General features: G+C 36.0%; 1 protein-coding gene across 1 annotated transcript in view; it reads left to right on the top strand.

Moving 5' to 3' along the window:
• Positions 1-20,000, top strand: part of LOC121381530 (gamma-aminobutyric acid type B receptor subunit 1-like) — a 39,887-nt gene that overhangs the window by 18,251 nt on the left and 1,636 nt on the right. The window contains exons 2-7 of the mRNA XM_041510856.1: positions 4,376-4,513; positions 9,003-9,101; positions 10,621-10,686; positions 14,610-14,726; positions 16,410-16,481; positions 19,193-19,387. Of these exons, the coding sequence (XP_041366790.1) occupies positions 4,376-4,513; positions 9,003-9,101; positions 10,621-10,686; positions 14,610-14,726; positions 16,410-16,481; positions 19,193-19,387 (687 nt within the window). The remainder of the gene's footprint in view (positions 1-4,375; positions 4,514-9,002; positions 9,102-10,620; positions 10,687-14,609; positions 14,727-16,409; positions 16,482-19,192; positions 19,388-20,000) is intronic.

Below are 20,000 nucleotides of genomic sequence, written 5' to 3'. Positions count from 1 at the left end.
TTATTATTATTATTATTATTATTATTATTATTACATGTATTATAATGTTGGTAAAATCACGTCGCGGTGGGGTGGGTGAGGCTGGTTGTTACAGAAACATTACATAAATTTAGAGGGGGACCCGGGAGTCGTCTCAGCGTTACTGGTATAAAAATATGTATTTTGAGATTTATTGCCCCTTGCAATTTTGCACTTTTGAAATATGACTAAATACAGCAAAATAACCTTTTAGTCATATTTAATTGCAATCAGAGACAAATTATTAAGTTCAAGCCCTGTTGTTAGTTTGTGTACTGTCCGAAGTTAGTTTCTTTTTCAGATAATCTACATCAGCAGCTGATAATTTGTAATTTTTATTTTTATTTATCTATTTATTTATTTATTATTATTAATTTTTTATTAGTACTGTATGGGCAATATTACGCTATTCATAAATTCATATCCCCCCCCCCCCCCCCCCCCCCGTCTCCCCTGTTCAGAAAACGCACTGTTCGTATAGTACTTGGTATGTATTCCTCCTGTTCCAGATGGTTCGGTAATATGGATCAATCAAATACTTATTTATCGCCTATATACATTTTCGCTGTGAATATAGCCAGCCCTCGTTAGCGGAGGCTATATACACGGCCGTCGTATATATATAGTCACATCGTATATAAACACCGTCTAGTTCAGAGTATTCTTTTAAAGTGTAACAATTCCTATCCCAAGTCGGCTGTTATGGCATATTTTGCATAAAATATATCTGACAAGGTGGAAAATGAAGATGTTTGTGATTATGATGTTTAGAGTTTTTTGCGTACGACTAACGATAAATTTACCTATAGTTGCAAAGGCCTAACCAGTCGGGGTTGTCGACGTTTAACATGTTTCTGTTATTAAAATAAATTAATGTATAAGTTTATTATCATTCAATACATGTTTTTATTAATTTTTAATAACTTATTTTCATTGTTATTTTTTTTCTTTCTATTTACCCTACGTCGCAGAGGACGGTAAAGCGTTCTCGTTACACGAGCTTGGTAAATCGTTTTGACAATGCGGTTATTCGGGGGATGCCCGTCACGTGACTCAAAATAATACGTCACACCTTTACTCCCCAAATAGCCGTTATTTTTCTCCGAATTATGGACCGTTGACATAATTCAATTAGTTTTACAAAATATCAGTAATACGTGAGTTATGGTAATTATGTAGATGGTTAAATAAAGTACTTTTAGCGACAAATCAAATGTATATATTTTCAGATAATATTTTGTTAGGTCATTAATTAGGTCAACCATCCGTGACAGAGCGCCTTTAAGGCTCAATATCTATTTGACTGTATACTTGTATTCCCAATAACGAGTAAAAAGTTGTAATCCTACTTTTGCTTTTACGCAAGCGCTGCACACCTCTACGTTAAATGTTCCAAATATTTTCAGAAAACCAGGATGTCATTCTAATGTTTTCATTACATGCACTATACAGCAAATCAAACAAATTAAGTCACTATTCAAGAAAGAAATCATAAGAACTGCGTCATTATTCAAAAGAGTTAACTATTTCCTTTTAACTAAAAAGCTATTTTAATGCATGATATTCCATATTTTTCAAAAATAAAATTTAAATAGCCTTTATTGGAAATGAAAACATACGTAATGTAATTTTCCGATATTTGACTACAACTTGGTAATACATTTTCAGTATGATTTTAACTTTTCTTTATGATAAAGTTAACCTCTTAAACAGGAAAGGTTAGTATTATCTAACTGCGTTTACCATTTGGAAAAATAACATTTTCGCGCATACGCCGTTCGACATTTTCAATTTTTTTAAACATCTACATGATAAAATATATATTTCTGAACTATGCACAATGGACGAACACTGTTTAATTAAAAAAACAATTAAAGGAAAAAATGAGTTTGTCCAGCGTTCCGGTCCGGTCCGCGTTTTACTAACGGTTCCAAAGGGAACGCCTTTTTTCATACTATGAAATTTACTGCATGCTATTTATTTCTGAGCCGATTGTTTTATAAATTGGACACAAAAATAGTATTCATTTTTTATTTCCAAAACACATTTACTTGTCTTCTTACGTCAAACCAAACTGAAATTATTAATACAAAAATAATAATAATTAAAAAAACAACCCACTTAAATTGTAGAAGGATGGGACGGACTACAGTAAACTTAATGGTTTTAGTGGTTTGTAAAGTTTTGTATTTAGATACCTACTTGTCTGAACTTTATTGTTAATGGGAATCTTCACTAACTGTGAAGAAAAACCTCACAAATGAACGACAAGCAGACGACAACAAATCGGATGTTAATTGCGCGAACCAAGTATAACGCAGTTTAGGACGTTAAAGCTATACTCTTTACATTCCAGCAAAACATTTATTTTTCCCAAAGTGCCATTATGCAACTATGATGCTGCATAAGTCCGTTTAATTTTCAAATCATCTTCAAAAATATGCAAAGTGAGTAAAACGGCATCTTATTCAAACGCATTGTCATTGGTGTTACTAATGGTTATTGGTGTTACTCAGTACTTGGTAACACCAATGACAGGTAACACCCATGACAAATAAGTGCATAATTAATTCATGCTCTCTAAAGAAACAGTTGAAAAAACTGAAAGAGTGCATGCTGTAGCAGACATACGATATCTACAATAACATACAAAAAGTTTCTTAAAATTATTAGCCATTACTTAAATACGATAGTAACACCAATGGCAGTGAATAAACCTACTTTTATATTTTGACAACACATTCATGACATTTAAAGAAAACTATTCACAACTGTTCATATGTCTGATGTTTTTGAGAAATAAGTTCGATGGCCGATATCTACCGGTGGAATGTTTCATCCAGAGAGCATTTAGTTTCTTTTGTTTTCTCATAAGTATATACAGTATCACCAATGACATAAAACTCCAGGGACAAGCTTATATTGCCCACCATCTTTTGAATACGGAAAATATTTACAAGATTCCTTCTTTATTGAGTAAGTCAGCCATCAGTACGTATTGCATTAAAGGTATTCAATGTTATGTCTTCTGTTATATATTTTAACAGTGCATGTTATGTATAATGTTATGCTAGGGACAGGTAACACCAATGACATTTTACACTAATCTCGAATAAAATCTCTCTCAAAGCTGATTACCAGAGAGAAAAAATACTATGACAGGATGATATTATTAATAAGGTATCGTTAAAGACAACAAATTTAGTTTTATATATATAAATAAAAAAGAAATTGTACAGAGACATAAAAGTGGCACTTTCTGTAGAATGACCCATATTTATATTTCATTTTTATTTTTCTTATTTCCACTGGAGATTAATAGTGGTATAACTTAAAGGGACATTCCTGAGTTTTCTGCAACTTTTAATATATTATCGACTAACAGAGTTTTTTTTAACGATTGTAATTACATATTAGTGGCTGTATATTAAACGTGTTTCTGATCGTTCTAATATTTCTACTAGGTTAAATTTCATCATATTTCCTAAAATATTGTTTTTTCGTATGTACGAAATTATTTGAAGACAAAATCCAGTTTGGGCTTTTTACAAATATTAAGTCGACTAGAAACACATTGAATATACAGACACTGATATTCTAAACAAGAAAATATATTTAATATGTAAGTTTAATCGTAGAAATATTTTATTAGTCTGAAACATCTTACAATGCAGCAAACTCAGGAATGTCTCTTTAAAGTTTGAACCACAAAAGAAACGCAAATATTTAAAAAACAAATCACCATACAATTAATTCGGTAAATTCATTTCAGTTCAACTTATTTTCGTCCTTATATCCACTTAAGATTCAAGCACGCTGTCCTGGGCACACACCTCGGCTATCTGGGCCGTCTGACCAGAACAGGAGGTTAAGTTATTAGTGAGAGAGAAGAAGGTGTAGTGGTCTTACACCTTGCCGTTGAGTCGTTAAAACTCGCTCTGGGTGAGAGCCGGTACCGGGCTGCGAACCCTGTACCTACCGGCCTTATGTTCGATGGCTTAACCACGATGCCACCAAGGCCGGTAATAGACTGTCAAAGTGAGTCTAAAACATTTCATAAGACATTGATAATTTTAAAAGACACAACACCAATGAGCTTCAAACTGAATACTTTTGAATTAATTAAAAAAAAAACTAAATTGGTATTAGCGTTTCTTTGGTTGCTCAGTACATATTCAGACTCGAAAAACATGAGTCTATCATGTTACTGTTAAGTGGTGAAGTGTTTACAATCATTGTGTAATCAGAATTGCAAAGTTTTAAGTCCAAACGTATTTATCAGTCAAAGACAGGAGCCTGCTAATTTGGGGTGGTATTGTTTGAACATTTCGTCTAAGTGGTCTTTCGTGTTCTGCAGGCATCACCAACAGTCTCGATGCGCATCCTGTTCGACTTCCTGTACCAGAAACCGACCAAGCTGATGCTGCTGGGACCGAACCTGTCCAAGAACACCGTGCCCGTGGCGGAGGCTGCGTCTGCCTGGAATCTCTTACAGGTCAAATGTACTTCATTACACACACATTAAAATCTATATCCTTTCTTTTTGTAGTATCCAGGCCCATAGGAACGATATCTAGAGTTGCGAGAAGGGGGGAGTGAGGGGGTGGGGGGTGAGCCATAATTTCTTGCGGAGGGAGCACAGTCTGTAATAGGGGCACACGCAAGATTTTCATCTTTATATGTACATCGTAGGACAAAAAAAAACGTACATTTTCACAATAAAATAGCTATAAATGAAAGCAAACGATTTAGGCGCATTCCAAATTGTATTGTACAATGTCTAATTATAAGAATTTGTATCCCTTGAAGGTTTAAATTTATTTGCGTACAAAACTAAGCTTACAATGTTTGTGAAATTGGGCCCTGTCCCACATCATGACGCTTCCATCCCCGAAACCATCATGACGTGATGTTGCCATTTGACAAGTGTGTCAAATAGCATTTCTGATATACATGTAATGACCCTCATATGAGATGTCACCTGTTTTCGTCTCTAACAGATGTTTAAGATCATTTTTCAGACGTGTAATTGGTCACTCCAGTGGGAATGACCCGAGTAACGTACTTAACCGGAAGCTATACATCACAAATTGTGCTGGGGTGGGTTTGAAATGTGTCAAAAATAGACTAATTAGCACGGCGTTGTACAGAAGTATGTAACTTGCTTTCGCTCGCTAGATACGTTTGGAAGCCACTTGCTGTAAGATAAATCGTTCACAACGGACACTGTATAACTAACATCACTTCGTGTCAATATCACATTCAGCAAACATTTATTGGCGTCTCCTGATTGACTTGAATGTAATTTTCGTCATATGATTTGACGTTTTGGAGATGTACTGAAACTATAATAAAATCTAGTATACAAAGGCAGTACTATGTACAGAAAGTTTCCCTCTACATAAACTTAACGTCTGAAAGTGGAGTACAGGCCCCGTGCTTATAAACCTTAAAGTCTAGACTTTAAAGTCATGGCAACGCCATTCAAATAGCATTACCTTAAACTCTGGACTTTATTAAAGTCTAGACTTTAAGTTTTATAAGTACGGGCCCAGAACATCTTGCCTAATAACTACTGGTATTACCTTTCAGGTTTCGTTTTCCTCCCGCTCAGCCGAATTGATTGACAAGACTCGCTTTCCATTTGTGTTCAGTACCCTGCCAAACGACAACATTTACAACAAACCTCGATTGGGTTTCCTAGAACACTTCGGCTGGAAACGAGTGGCAATTCTTTACGAGTATAACTCAGCCAATTTGTATTCTTCTGTAGGTACCAATATAGCCGGTTGGCGATTCTTTATGAGTATAACTCGACCAATCTGTATTCTTCTGTAGGTACCAATATAGCCGGTTGGCGATTTTGTATGAGTATAACTCGGCCAATCTGTATTCTTCTGTAGGTACAAATATAGCCGGTTGGCGATTCTTTATGAGTATAACTCGGCCAATTTGTATTCTTCTGTAGGTACTAATATAGCCGGTTGGCGATTCTATAGGGTGTATACTACCAGATCAAATCCCATAGACGACAATAGTAACATATGCGGCTAAAACTCCTACCTGCAACGTATCAACCGACATAAACGCCACGGATATAAATACTACCACCCCTTACACTTAAAGTGAATCAGAAAAAAATGGGGATCAAGCTGCTCGTTTCTGAGATAACGGGTAGCGTCTATGACTACCCTAGTTTCGCACAAAATTCTAGTACTTTTTTTTACAGGTACCCCATACATGTTTCAAGCACAAGGCTACTTGACACATTGGTACTAGATGAAATAAAATTGCACATTTATTTTACCCAGATGAAACTATTATTTTTTACAACCAACACACTCACATTTATAACCAATCACAGGACTTGTGATGTTCACTTCTCTATCAAAAGTTGGGTGCACCTCGAACTTTGACCCAGCCGGAAGTTATTTGGTATAGTACTACCTTTACGAGTATAACTCGACCAATTTGTATTCTTCTGTAGGTACCAATATAGCCGGTTGGCGATTCTTTACGAGTATAACTCGACCAATTTGTATTCTTCTGTAGGTACCAATATAGCACTTTTCCACAAATGAGGTTGGGTAGGATTGATGAAAATTATCTTTTCATATATGAGTAGTGTAATTGAAATACGTTTTAATGTGACTTTTTGTAACCTATATTTACTTTGTTTTATTGTATGCGTGATGAGTAATGGAAAATGGTAAATTTGTTAATAAAGCAATGTATGCTTTCAGCCAACTCAAAAATGAAAATATTTTCACAAAATCAACCGAAAATACTTGTGTTGTTTATACAATTTTGAATATAAATATTAGTGTACAATACTTAACCCATAAATGTGTATTATAAACAGTTAGGCGTTCGTTGCTGGGGGGGGGGGGGGGTCATCTTTAAATAAAATGTTATCTTTTTTTTTCATTTTCAAACCTATTTACCAACTAGTCCTTTATTGTCAAGAACAGTCCTTCGTGTAATTAATTCACAAAGTCGAGTAATAGATGTATACTCAGAGAATCGTTAAGACGGCATGGATCTGATGAAACTTTCAGTAATGAAGCACCGTTGTAAATAGGAAAAGAGAATGAGTTCTAAAGGACAGAGGAGACAGTCAACAATATATGTAGCATACGTTATCATACTTTTGCACGCAAATATACACTTAATAAAGATTTTAGAACAAATAAACATTTAAGGATTGTTTTTTTCTTTTCGAAAATACTTTCAAAATAGGAGCGATTTAGCTACATACCTAATAAAAAAACTTAAATGGTAAGGTTTCACTGTGCATATAATATCAGTGAAACAGGAATGTTTAGATCCAGGTCAAACAAAAGTCAAATACGAATATTTTACGACTACTTTGACTGGCAATTAAGCGACATAAAACTAATTAATGGTTCAACAAAACAAAGACGTGTGCATTCAAACGTTCAGAAATAGATCCCCAAACCAGCACATGTCTTGTAAATCATTAGAGACTTTAGTCATTTGTGGATGAATCTTAAAAAGAGTCTTTTGTCTTTTCAAAATTGCTCTTCAAAAGGAGATCTAAGGTTGCTTATATCAGAAGTATATACAGTGTATGTGCACAGGAGATTTAACGACGTTGTTTATGCACATATATATGGGTCGATGTTTGCGCTGAAGCTCCTTTTGTGGGGTTTTGTTTACAGTAGGGTTATTCAAAGCAAAATGAGAAACGAATTACTTAAATTAAGCTGTACTAATGACTAAAGCAATTCTATTCACAGAATGTTGTCCAGTTTAGTGGCGGATCCAGGAAATTCGGGGGGGGGGGGGAAAGGGCAGTGACATGAGGCGAAATGCCAATGGAACTTTGGGGGGAAGTTTGGAGGGGATCGTAAAAACATGAAAATTATAACTGTCGCAAAATTTAGGGGGGGGGAGCCCCTACCCCCACCCCACCACCCCCCAGATCCACTTCTGCAGTTCATTGATATCTGTCAAAATCACACTATTATATCAGAATGTTCCTATAGACGACGTACGTGATAAAGAGATTCGTGGAATCAACCATTATTTTGACAAAAGCCCATCGACTCTGAATTATGCAGAGATACGGTCCTGATATGTGAATAACGCTTTTGTTGTTTAAATTGAAGGCATGTAAAAATGGGTCAGCTGTGAGCACTTCTATACTTATACATTTCTTGAAAATTAGTTTTAAAATTTGAAATTAAGGTGTGGTTTTAAAGAATCCTTTTGTTTGTGTGTGTGTGTGTGTGTGTGTGTGTGTGTGTGTGTGTGTGTGTGTGTACACCTACATCTATGATTGTCACAATTTAAAAAAAACAAATTACGAAAATAAATATTTGCTGCCAAAAATATTATTCACACAAGGCAAGTATTGGCTGTAAATAAATCGATATAATTATTTGAAATATGTTTCTCATAGCGGGACCCGGTTACGTGCCAGAAGAAATTATGTTGGTATATGCATCTCGAAGTCAAAATCTTGCTTTGAACATGCACAAGTGAAAAAGAAGAGATGCATTTCGTTCCCGCAGTATCAAATGTTTATGAAAGGTGTCAAATTATGTTTGTACAAATTGTTATGTGACGTCAAGGTAGATGTTCAAGTCAAATGATTTTAGATAAAAGATTATAATATACAATAATTTTTTCACAAACAAACGCAGAATAAACAGAACTTTGGTTTTTGTCAATTATCTTAGAGTAGTGTGTAAAGTTGTTTACATTGTTTCTATATATACATGCAGCCATATGTACATGTTTGCATAACAAACATTGACAGTTTTTAGAGAAAAACGCTGAGGTAATAACTACAGTAACACACTCAGTACATATATATATGTGTGTGTGTGTGTGCGTGAGAGAGAGAGAGAGAGAGAGAGAGAGAGAGAGAGAGAGAGAGAGAGAGAGAGAGAGAGAGAGAGAGAGATGTGGTGATCTGTATTTTGCATAAGCACTAATGTCCTGATTTACCATTCCAGACGACAGAGAACTTCTTGGACCTGTGGAACGCTCAAAACTACTCGATGGTTTTCGTAAACCAGGTCTCTAACATCGGACTCACGCTAGACACAATAGAGGTTCGTCTTGGCGGTCGTCTTTTATGTCATCTTCATGTACGATCAACCACAGGAGCGAATACTGAATTTTTGCACGGATGGTGTGCCAATTTGTTTTAAAGGCATCTAGACTACAGTATTCAACGACATTTAAGAAAGACATTTACATAATTTAAAATTGCATTGAACTTCATATGATATATATGGCAGTCTTCCTAAGAAACACCAAGCCGTCCGAGATATTGCATATTCTCCACTAAAAACAAATAAACTAATTGTAATAATCCGGTAAGCAATGAATCTGTCGAGGCACATCGAGGCTCTGCGGGTGGGGTGCGCACCTCCAGCACCTTCCCCGTGAATCCAAGCCTGAGCTGTAAATATTATCAAGCTTTTTTATTTTAAATGACTACTACTATTATTCGTTATGTTTAATACTATGACTGGCGAATATAAAGTAAAGTTTGTTTTGTTTAACGACACCACTAGAGCACACTGATTTATTAATCATCGGCTATTGGATGTCAAACATATGGTTATTTTGACACAGTCATAGAGAAGAAACCCGCTACATTTTTCCATTAATAGCAAGGGATCTTTCATATACACCATATACCAGTCGTGGTGCACTGGCTGGAACGAGAAATAGCCCAATGGGCCCATCGACGGGGATTTGTCCCAGACGGGCCGCGCACCAGGCGTGTGCTTTACTACTGGGCTACGTCCCGCCCTTGTGTCTGATATACAACATCAAATAGAATGTTCTTCATTGTAGCTAATGAGAAACCCACAATTACACGGTGGTTTTCCTAATAAACTACCATGCGACCTGTGGCGTGTGGTAAAATGTGATGTTAATAATTAAATAGACTATCTTGAGTTTGTAGCTGTTGTATTTATAATATCTCAATATTTTTTTCTACAGATATTTCTTACGTATTAATTTATTTTTGTAACCGCCAAACAGAATTTGAAATAATTGGATTAAAAAGATTTCCGGATTTATTTCTTGATGACATGGTTTGGCGGAGGAGAGATTCAAACTTTTAATGGGTTTGTAACTACCCAGATGTATTTAATGACTACAAATTCAGAACAGTCCCGTTAAAGTGTTCTATGCCAGTTTTAGAAAAGGTTATGCTCCGTTTCATGGTTACAAGACTCTTTCTGAAAAAGACTTTCATTTACAAGACTCTTTCTTCTTTCATTTTTTTATATCCATATTGAAAATGTTTCACTGAACCATGACAGCAAATATTGATGTAATGTGCGCAAACGTCTTCATTCTTTTGATAATCTGGCTACTGGTGTGTATTCCATTAGAGAATATCAGACATATTCAATTATTAATCTCGTTCATTTTCTGATTTTTGTAAAACCGATGTTTTGCAGGACAGTATATTATTATGACATAATGACAATGGAACTCCCTTGAGACTTTGTATGTTTACATGGACATCTTTGTATGTCATATTGAACAAAGCTTAATCATTACTTTGTTTGATGCTGATGCATTTTATTTGTTTTTGTTCTATTTCAGAGACAAGAAGCTCGAATAATGATTTGCAATTTCCACTTTGAATTGGCAAAAAGATTGTTTTGCGAGGTAAGAAAACACACACACACACACACACACACATACACGTGTGTGTGTGTGTGTGTGTGTGTGTGCGTGTGTGTGTGTGTGTGTGTGTGTGTGTGTGTGTGTGTGTGATATTAATAGAAATGTGTAAATTGCTGTGATTGTATCTACTATCAGATCTTGCAGATCCTGAACATATATAATAAGCAATGATATTAATAGAAATGAAAATGCGGATAAGGGAAGTGCCAAATTACGGATCTGTCTCAACGATGTCATTATGACGTGTAGTTTATCTTATTGTTACTTTAAAGAAAAAGGCAAAAATCAAATATTTACGGTTATCTTTTTAAGCAAAGAAAATATCTAACCATTATAATTATAAAAGAAGCGGATAAGGGAAGTGCCACAGTAATAATGGATGTAGATTATTACCACAGTAATATTTTGAAAATGTTAAAGGATGAAAGTTTATATAAAGAACTTAGTTCTAATGATGACACTGAAACAAGGGAGCTAATTAATATTTTTATTCAAAAGTATAGTAGTAGAAAAACATTTATTACATACACATTTTTAATATAGTACCAGCTATTTTTACGGTCTTCCGAAAATTTACAAAGGTGATATTATTGCAAAAGCTATAACAGAGCAAAATTCTGAATTCAGACTTGTAAGAGGCCCTGATAGTGTTACACATTTCAGTCATTTCTTAGATCTCATATTAAAACCTCTTTGTGCTATTGTACCATGTACATATCATGTCATTGAAGTTACATTCGAGATGATATTGATTTTTTTTACATAATTTACCAGAGACAAACATGCTTTGTTAGTTAATAATTTTGACGTTGTCAGTTTATGTTCGAATATTAGTACTGGCTTAATAACAGCAGGTATACAATTGACAGCAGATTGTGTGATGATTTCATTTCTGAAGCTGTTAGTATTGTATTAGAAAGAAATGTATTTTATTTCAATGATATGTATTATCAACAAAAACAGGGTACAGCTATGGATACTAAAATGGCACCAACTTATGCCACTTTAGTTCTTGAATATTTAGAGCACTTAGTGTATCGTAATATGGATTGTAAATATGGAAATGATTTTGAGACTTTTTTACGCAAATATTTTAAACGATTTTTAGATGACTGCTTCATCATTTCGACATTAACAGTCGATGCACATACATTTTATAATGAACTTAATTTATTACATCCTTCTCTGAACTTTATAATGGAAATTAATAATACACATTGACCGTTCTTAGATGTAATTTGCACAGCTTAAAGGTGGAATATATCAACTGACATTTACAGTAAACCTTCTAACACAAGAAGTTATTTAAACTTTAACTCATGCCACCTAAAACATACAAAAGTTAATATCCCATTTAGTTTAGCATCACGTATTGTAACAATAGTGTCAGAATCATACTGATCATATAATACACTTCATTACTACATATAACCCTAATGATGCAAATGTATTTCATGCTATACATACTCATAAACATATTTTATACAAGAATTTTAAACGATTTTTAGATGAGATAACAAAAAGGCTTTGTCAAGTTACGTCATTGCTTCTCAGTTGCCATTAACTACTGTTATTACAACAAAAAAACAAATACCCCACTGTGCCTGTATTATGTTTGAATCTTCCCTACGTATTTTGGACAGTATTTATTACACGGTTAAAATAAAATTATGTTTCTCTGCCGTGCACCTATTTATTGATTGTATTAATGTATGCTATTTGAATGCCCACTACCTATTTTGAACAGCGTATATTACAAGGCTAAACTAAAGTAATTGTACAATGAACCTTTACATTATGTTTTCTCTGTCTGGCGCCTGTTATTGATCGTCTTTGTCTTTGTTAATCATCTTTACACACGGTGTAACTCATCCCCAAGATGTCAAGCAATGATTTGTTATTCGATTATTTACGGTAACAGTCTTCTGTCAATATATATGTTGATGGTGAATTTAGTTACATAAATAACACCACCCTGTGGCGAAATGCATCATATAAATAGCGTCAAGCCGCGGGCGTTGATTATCACTTTCAGTTCAACTTATTTTCGTGCTTATATTCAATTAAGGTTCAAGCACGCTGTCCTGGGCACACACCTCAGATATCTGGGCTGTCTCTCCAGGACAGTGGGTAAGTTGTTAGTGGTTAGTGAGAGAGAAGAGGGTGTAGTGGTCTTACACCTACCTATTGAGTCGGTACTGGGCTGCGAACTCAGTACCTACCAGCCTTATGCCCAATGGCTTAACCACGACAACACCGAGACCGGTCCATTATCACTGCTAAACCATTTTCTTACATATCCGTTGGTGAGAACATCATTCGTTATTTTTTATAACATATACTTGTTTACACATGTACGTGTGTTAACAAGTTCAAGACATACGACTGGCTGCTCCTAGGTTATGCCATACATCCAGTGAAAAAACAACACGATCGAAATTGATTACACTGTGATTGTATAGTTAACCTGATAATCATTTGTCTGTGACTCGTAAGTTATTCGAAAAAGATGTTAAAATTTGCTTAAAACCTGGTTTTTGAGGATATGTAAGAAATCGAATAATACATTCATGTCCGTTAGATACCAGTTATCTTACAACTCGTTTACAAACGCATCAAACTCGCTTTCGATCGTTAGATACATTTTAAAACAACTCGTTGTAAAGACAGAAATGTTTTATTTAACGACGCACTCAACACATTTTATTTACGGTTATATGGCGTCAGATATATGGTTACGGATCAATAAGATATTGAGAGCGGAAACCCGCTGTCGCCACTTCATGGGCTACTCTTTTCGATTAGCAGCAAGGGATCTTTTACATGCACCATTCCACAGACAGGGCCTTTGATATACCAGTCGTAGTGCACTGGCTGGAACGAGAAATAGCCCAATGGGCCCACCGACGGGGATCGATCCCAGACCGACCGCGCATTGAACGAGCGCTTTACCACTGGGCTACGTCCCGCTCCCAACTTGTTGTAAGATAATGGTATCAAACGGCCACTCATGTATGATTCTCTATGTCTATATACCCCAGGTATAAGTATAGTGATTCATCATCACGATGGGCGGGATCTATTTCCGTTTTTCCCCGTCCCAACTAGTGCCAACGACTGGTATCTCAAAGGCTGTGGTGTGTGTTGTCCTGCCGTGAGGAAAGAGCTTGTAAAACATCCCGTTTGCTCATGGGAAAATATAGCGGGTTTCCTATACTACTACGTGTCAAACAGCATCAAATGTTTAGCGGCCAGTAGCTGTTGATTAATTAATTAATGTGCTGCTGTAGTGGTGTCGTTAAGCACAACAAACGTTAACTATAACTTTTGTCATCATATAGATAGAACGAAGGAAGGAAATGGTGTATTTAACGACGCACTCAACACATTTTATTTACGGTTGTATAGCGTCTGGCATATGGTTAAGGACCACACAGATATTGAGGGAGGAAACCCGCTGTCGCCACTTCATGGGCTATTCTTTTTTATTAGCAGCAAGGGATCTTTTATATGCGTCATCCCATAGACAGGATAACACATACCACGACCTTTGATGTACCAGTCATGGTGCACTGGCTGGAGCCTGAAATAGTCCAATGGGTTACGTCTCGTCCCCTACAGATAAATAGATAGAAAGAAACAAAGATAGATAGATAGATAGATAGATAGATGAATGGATGAATGGATCGATCGATGGATCGATCGATGGAAGGATGGAAAGACGGACGGACGGACAGACTGCCAGACAGACTGACAGATAGATAAATATGACAATACATTATAGTAGCAGCCCAAAATGACTGAGAAACTCAAACCGTGGCTGAAGATCTTATTTTAATTACATTGTTTCTTTTCTTAGTCATAATGGCTTACATAAGTATAACTAATACAATATGACGTTGCAGGTTTATAAGAGGAAACTGTATGGTCCAAAATACGTGTGGATACTCTTAGGTTGGATTGGTACGAACTGGTGGAATTTCTCTTACCCAAAAGTTGAGTGTTCACCGGAACAAATTAGAGTAAGTATCCCAAGTGTTCATGTTTCGTGCATCTCAGCGTGTATATGACTGATTTGATTAAAATAATGTAGAAAACTTTACCAACGTTGAAGGGCATGGGTTAGTTGGTAAGGCAATGAAAAAAAATCCAATGAAAACATTTTCATATGATGGTCCTGTATCCATTACGTTTACAGTCAATTAAAACAGTTAATTTCATTTCAACTTATTTTCGTGCTTATATCCAATTAAGGTTCAAGCACGCTGTACTGAGAAGACACCTCAGCTATCTGGGCTGTCTGTCCAGGACAGTGGGTTAGTTGTTAATTGTTAGTGGTTAGTGAGAGAGAAGAGGGTGTAGTGGCCTTACACCTACCCATTGAGTCGTTAAACCTCGCTCTGGGTGGGAGCCGATACCGAGCTGCGAACCATGTACCTACCAGCCTTATGTTCGATGGCTTAACCACGACGCCAGCGAGGCCGGTTAAAACAGTTCAAAATCACTGTAAATGTCTAAACGCCTAAGAGAAAGGAATCTCACAAATGACCATAAGGGAAGCAGCTATTCGTCTTTCCAAGGGTCATCCGGAACAAATCAGTACATTTAGAGTTTAATACTAAAAAAAACAGTATTTTCCGAATTCAATACCTATAAGTTTTAAGAACAAAATGTTTTACAGTGATGGCATCCATGAACACGAATACCGAAAGAATTTGAAGCAAGATTCAAAACTTGCACAGAAATTATTTAAAATATACTTACTTTGATATTTGTATTGTATTTTATTGTACATTTCATACAGCTCTTTACACTGTGTTTTATACAATGTTTATTTTAAATGGATATAATCATATTGATGTACGTACCTTGTGTGACACCCAATAGCCGATCGTTATTTTTATGCTAGGGTGTCGTTAAACATCAATTCATTCATTCATCCATTCGTTAATACATTTCCTACAGTAATTGTAATATAAACAATAGTTTGGATACAAATGGGGTTAAATAGATCATTTCAGTGTGACACAATAATAATTCCTAACAAAATACGGAACTGTAAAAGTAGGGTCTATCTGCATAGCTAAAATAGTGCCACAAACTGGTTTGAAACCGAAATCGGATTTGTTTTGCTTTACGTAGCAGTACACCAAATACTATCTTAGCGGATGCAACCAACTTTTGATTCTACAGTTAACGTTACCAGTCCGGCCATTGGTGATAAATGTGACAGGTCATGAAATGTTATTTCATCTGGCTAGTAAACTGCTGTAATTTAATTTGAACTAGTGTGATTACACGTCTTTTAATTTGATTATCTGAGATATTGCGATCATTGAAAAATCACATTATATGTCGTTGCGGATCTCCCCCGCCTCCCCCGGATCAGCCAATTCGTAAAGGTACCAAAACAATTGTAGCGTATTACGTTCAGTTTGATTTTAATCAGTCAGTTCCACGATTGTCCTAGATAATTCACAACAGAAAAAAACTAATCATGATACTATGGGTGTGAGGAAATAGTAACCTTGCTTATGTTGGAATTCTTTTAAACTACAATATTAAAATATTTACCTTTTAAAATGACAAACCGCGTAGAAATGTAATTCCTCAGCTATATTAGATATCTGATTCCGTTCCGGTCCGCGTTTTACCAACACCCGTCGTTTTCTTATTTTGACTTATACTGCATGTTTTCTTTGCAGACTGCTCAGGACGGGCATTTTATGACCGAACTCACTGCAGAAGCTACTGAATACAGTGAAGTTTTCGGCATGGTACTAGTATACTGAACAATAAAAGAACCGCGAATATTAATTTAATTTTCTTTAACTTATTTATATTTATTCAATTTTGTTTTTTGGGGGGTGTAGTTTTTTCAATGTCTTATAACCATTTTAGGCCCATTTTAACAGTCTACTGAATTAATTTGATAATAAAAAAATCTATAGTGGACAGCATTGAAAACGCACCACCAGTTGATGATAACAGATGTGAATGGGGCGTATAATCAGCATTAAAAATATCAATGAATAAGTACCGTACTATCTTATGATGACGAATAACTTACAAAAACGATTGTCTGAAAACTTCATGAAACACAACGCCAAAACACAACATATTGCATGCATAGCATGAAAAACGTAAATTGAATGTGCAAATCATGCTGATTGGGGCTATAAAAGATGGTCTCTGAAAAGCCACTTTCATTTATGAAGTAGTCTGAGGGAACGTTAAACAAGTGATGGCAAGGTTGACAGCTGAGGAACGTGAACGTGCCATAGGCATATATTATATGTATAGGTATATATAATTATATGTATTAAAATATTCGCGTTTCTTTTGGGGTTTTCTTTTAATATTTTATTTTTGATAAAACCAGTATAGCCTTTTTTATAACTTTTTGACATGGTAATATCATCAAAAAAGAATTTGGAAAAAATGATGTGCTTATAAAATAAAATAACATTAAAAATGAAAACCCCACTAAATATAGAAAACATAGCCCAGTGGTAAAGCGTCCGCTTGATGCGCGGTCTGTCTAGGATCGATCCCCGCCGATGGGTCCATTGGGCTATTTCTCGTTCTACCCAGTGCACAACGACTGGTATATAAGAGGCTGTGGTATGTACTGTGCTGTATGTGGGATGATGTATATAAAAGATCCCGTGCTACTAATTGAAAAATGTAGCGGGTATACTCTCTAAGACTATATAGCTGATGATTAATAAATCAATGTGCTCTAGCGGTGTCGTTAAACAAAACAAACTTTAACTGACTTTACATTTTTCTATGATAGTATCGTTCGTTGCCCTGTTTCGGTGAGGTTCCTATTTCGGTGGTTGCGTCGTTTGTGCGCAATAGTACGTGCATTTGAATATTGTTTACGAATTTGACTTTTGCATAGGGGAAAGTAAACAAATGTCTGTCATATTCACAGAAATGTTCGTAAAAATAAAGTTAAAACGAGCAAAGAAAGCAAGTTTGAACTTTACCCACTCGTAAACACGGCACATTTTTTAGTACTCTTTTTCTATTATTTTCAAAGACTGTAATTTGAAAGAAAACTTAATTTTGAAAACTATTTCTGTCTGTTCTCAGCTGTACTGGTATCTGGTTATTGAAGTCGCATGACTGTCATGGCATCTGCTGGTAAAACTCTCTTTTGAGATACTTGCCAAAAATATATGGTCCTTATATGTTTTAAAATAAATATCTTTCTAGATATCCGTTCATATATTTATTAAAACTCAGAATGCAGCTTATAGTTTTAACCAAACAATTTTACCATTATAACCATTCATTTGCTCAACTTATAACATGATTGCAAGACATCATAAATGTTATATTCGTTTTCCTAAAATGTTGTCTTTTAAAATTGGTTCTCGAGGACTCCATTTTGTAATTTTCTTTAAAATATTTAAAATATTGTTTTTATAAATTGTTATAAGTACATGTTTTGTTGAACACATACATGTTTTGATAAACAAAACTGAAACGTTTTGCGTTGGAAAGTTTTTGTTGTAAGCTATACCACTAAACGTATCACTCACCGAAACAGGTTGCATAGTTAACAATATTTACTGCTGATGCATGCTACAGTTTGTGACGCACTTGCGGTAAACTTAGCTACTTAGCGGCCAGTTTAGTGCCCATGTGAATTGTAGAGGTACTAATAAAGAGGTAGGTTACTGGTATTTGAATAACAACTGTCTGTTTATAAATACTGATATGCTTTAGAACCGATGCGTATGCTCACCGAAACTGGTTCACCCATGATAACTAAATAATTATGTTACCTGAGTTTCTCGGAGTAAAATTGAAAGGTTATCTGCTTTACGAATGTGTGTGTATTAAAGTGGAGCGTGCACGGACTGTGCTATGGTTACATGCTTAAAGCCTTAAAGAGGCAATTACTCTGACTTTCACGTATTTGTCGATCGTCAGGTAGTCGAACGTTCAGCCATCCAACGATTGCTAGAAGGCGTGGAACTCAGATTAATCGAATGACCACTTGAAGGCTGTGGCCATTGTACAATCCATATGTATAGTAAATCACAAGGTCTTAGAGCAAACTCGCTACATTTTCATTAGCAGCAAAGGATCTGTTATATCCACATACCACATTTCATATCATTTCAGCTTATTTTCGTGTTTATATCCAATTAAAGTTCAAGTACGCTGTCCATGGCAAACACATCAGCTATCTGGGCTGTCTGTCCAGAACAGTGGGTTAGTTGTTAGTTGTTAATGGTTAGTGAGAGAGAAGAGGTTGTAGTGGTCGTACACCTATCCACCGAGTCGTTAAAAACTAGCTCTGGGTGGGAGCTAGTACAGGGATGCGAACCCAGTTCCTACCAGCTTTATGTCCGATGGCTTAACCATGACACCACCGAGGCCGGTACATACCACAGCCTTTGATATACCACGTGTGCATGCATATACATGTGTATGAGTAATAATAATCATAATATGTTTTTCTTCTCAGACTGCTGAACTAATTAAGAAGTACATAGTGAACGTATATGCTGGTTTTGCCTTCGATGCAATGATCAGCATTGCACTGACGTTACACGAGGCTGACAAACAGGGCGTGGTTCTCGAAGACTTCGACTACAACAACTCGACATACGTGAACACGTTCAAGGACATTATGTCTAAGGTTAGGTTTGACGGAGTGACGGTACGTAGTATATGACTTGTGACGGTACGTAGTACATGACCTGTGATGGTACGTAGTACATGACCTGTGATGGTACGTAGTATATGACCTGTGGTGGTACGTAGTATATGACTTGTGACGGTACGTAGTATATGACCTGTGACGGTGATGACATGACGTAGGGATGGTACGTAGTAGTATATGACGTAGTATTTGTGACGGTATGTAGTATATGATCTTTGACGGTACGTGATATGTGATCTGTGGTGATACGTAGTATATGACCTGTGGTGGTACGTAGTATATGACATGTGGTGGTACGTAGTATATGACCTGTGACGGTACGTAGTATATGACCTGTGACGGTACGTAGTATGTGACCTGTGGTGGTACGTAGTATATGACCTGTGACGGTACGTAGTATATGACCTGTGGTGGTACGTAGTACATGACCTGTGGTGGTACGTAGTATATGACCTGTGGTGGTACGTAGTATATGACCTGTGACGGTACGTAGTATGTGACCTGTGGTGGTACGTAGTATATGACCTGTGACGGTACGTAGTATATGACCTGTGACGGTACGTAGTACATGACCTGTGACGGTACGTAGCATATGACCTGTGGTGGTACG

Source organism: Gigantopelta aegis, chromosome 9 (assembly GCF_016097555.1).
Source record: "Gigantopelta aegis isolate Gae_Host chromosome 9, Gae_host_genome, whole genome shotgun sequence".
In the NCBI taxonomy this organism is placed as follows: domain Eukaryota; kingdom Metazoa; phylum Mollusca; class Gastropoda; order Neomphalida; family Peltospiridae; genus Gigantopelta; species Gigantopelta aegis.
The sequence above is the reverse complement of the archived record's forward strand: the minus strand, read 5'-3'. Positions and strand labels throughout refer to the sequence as shown.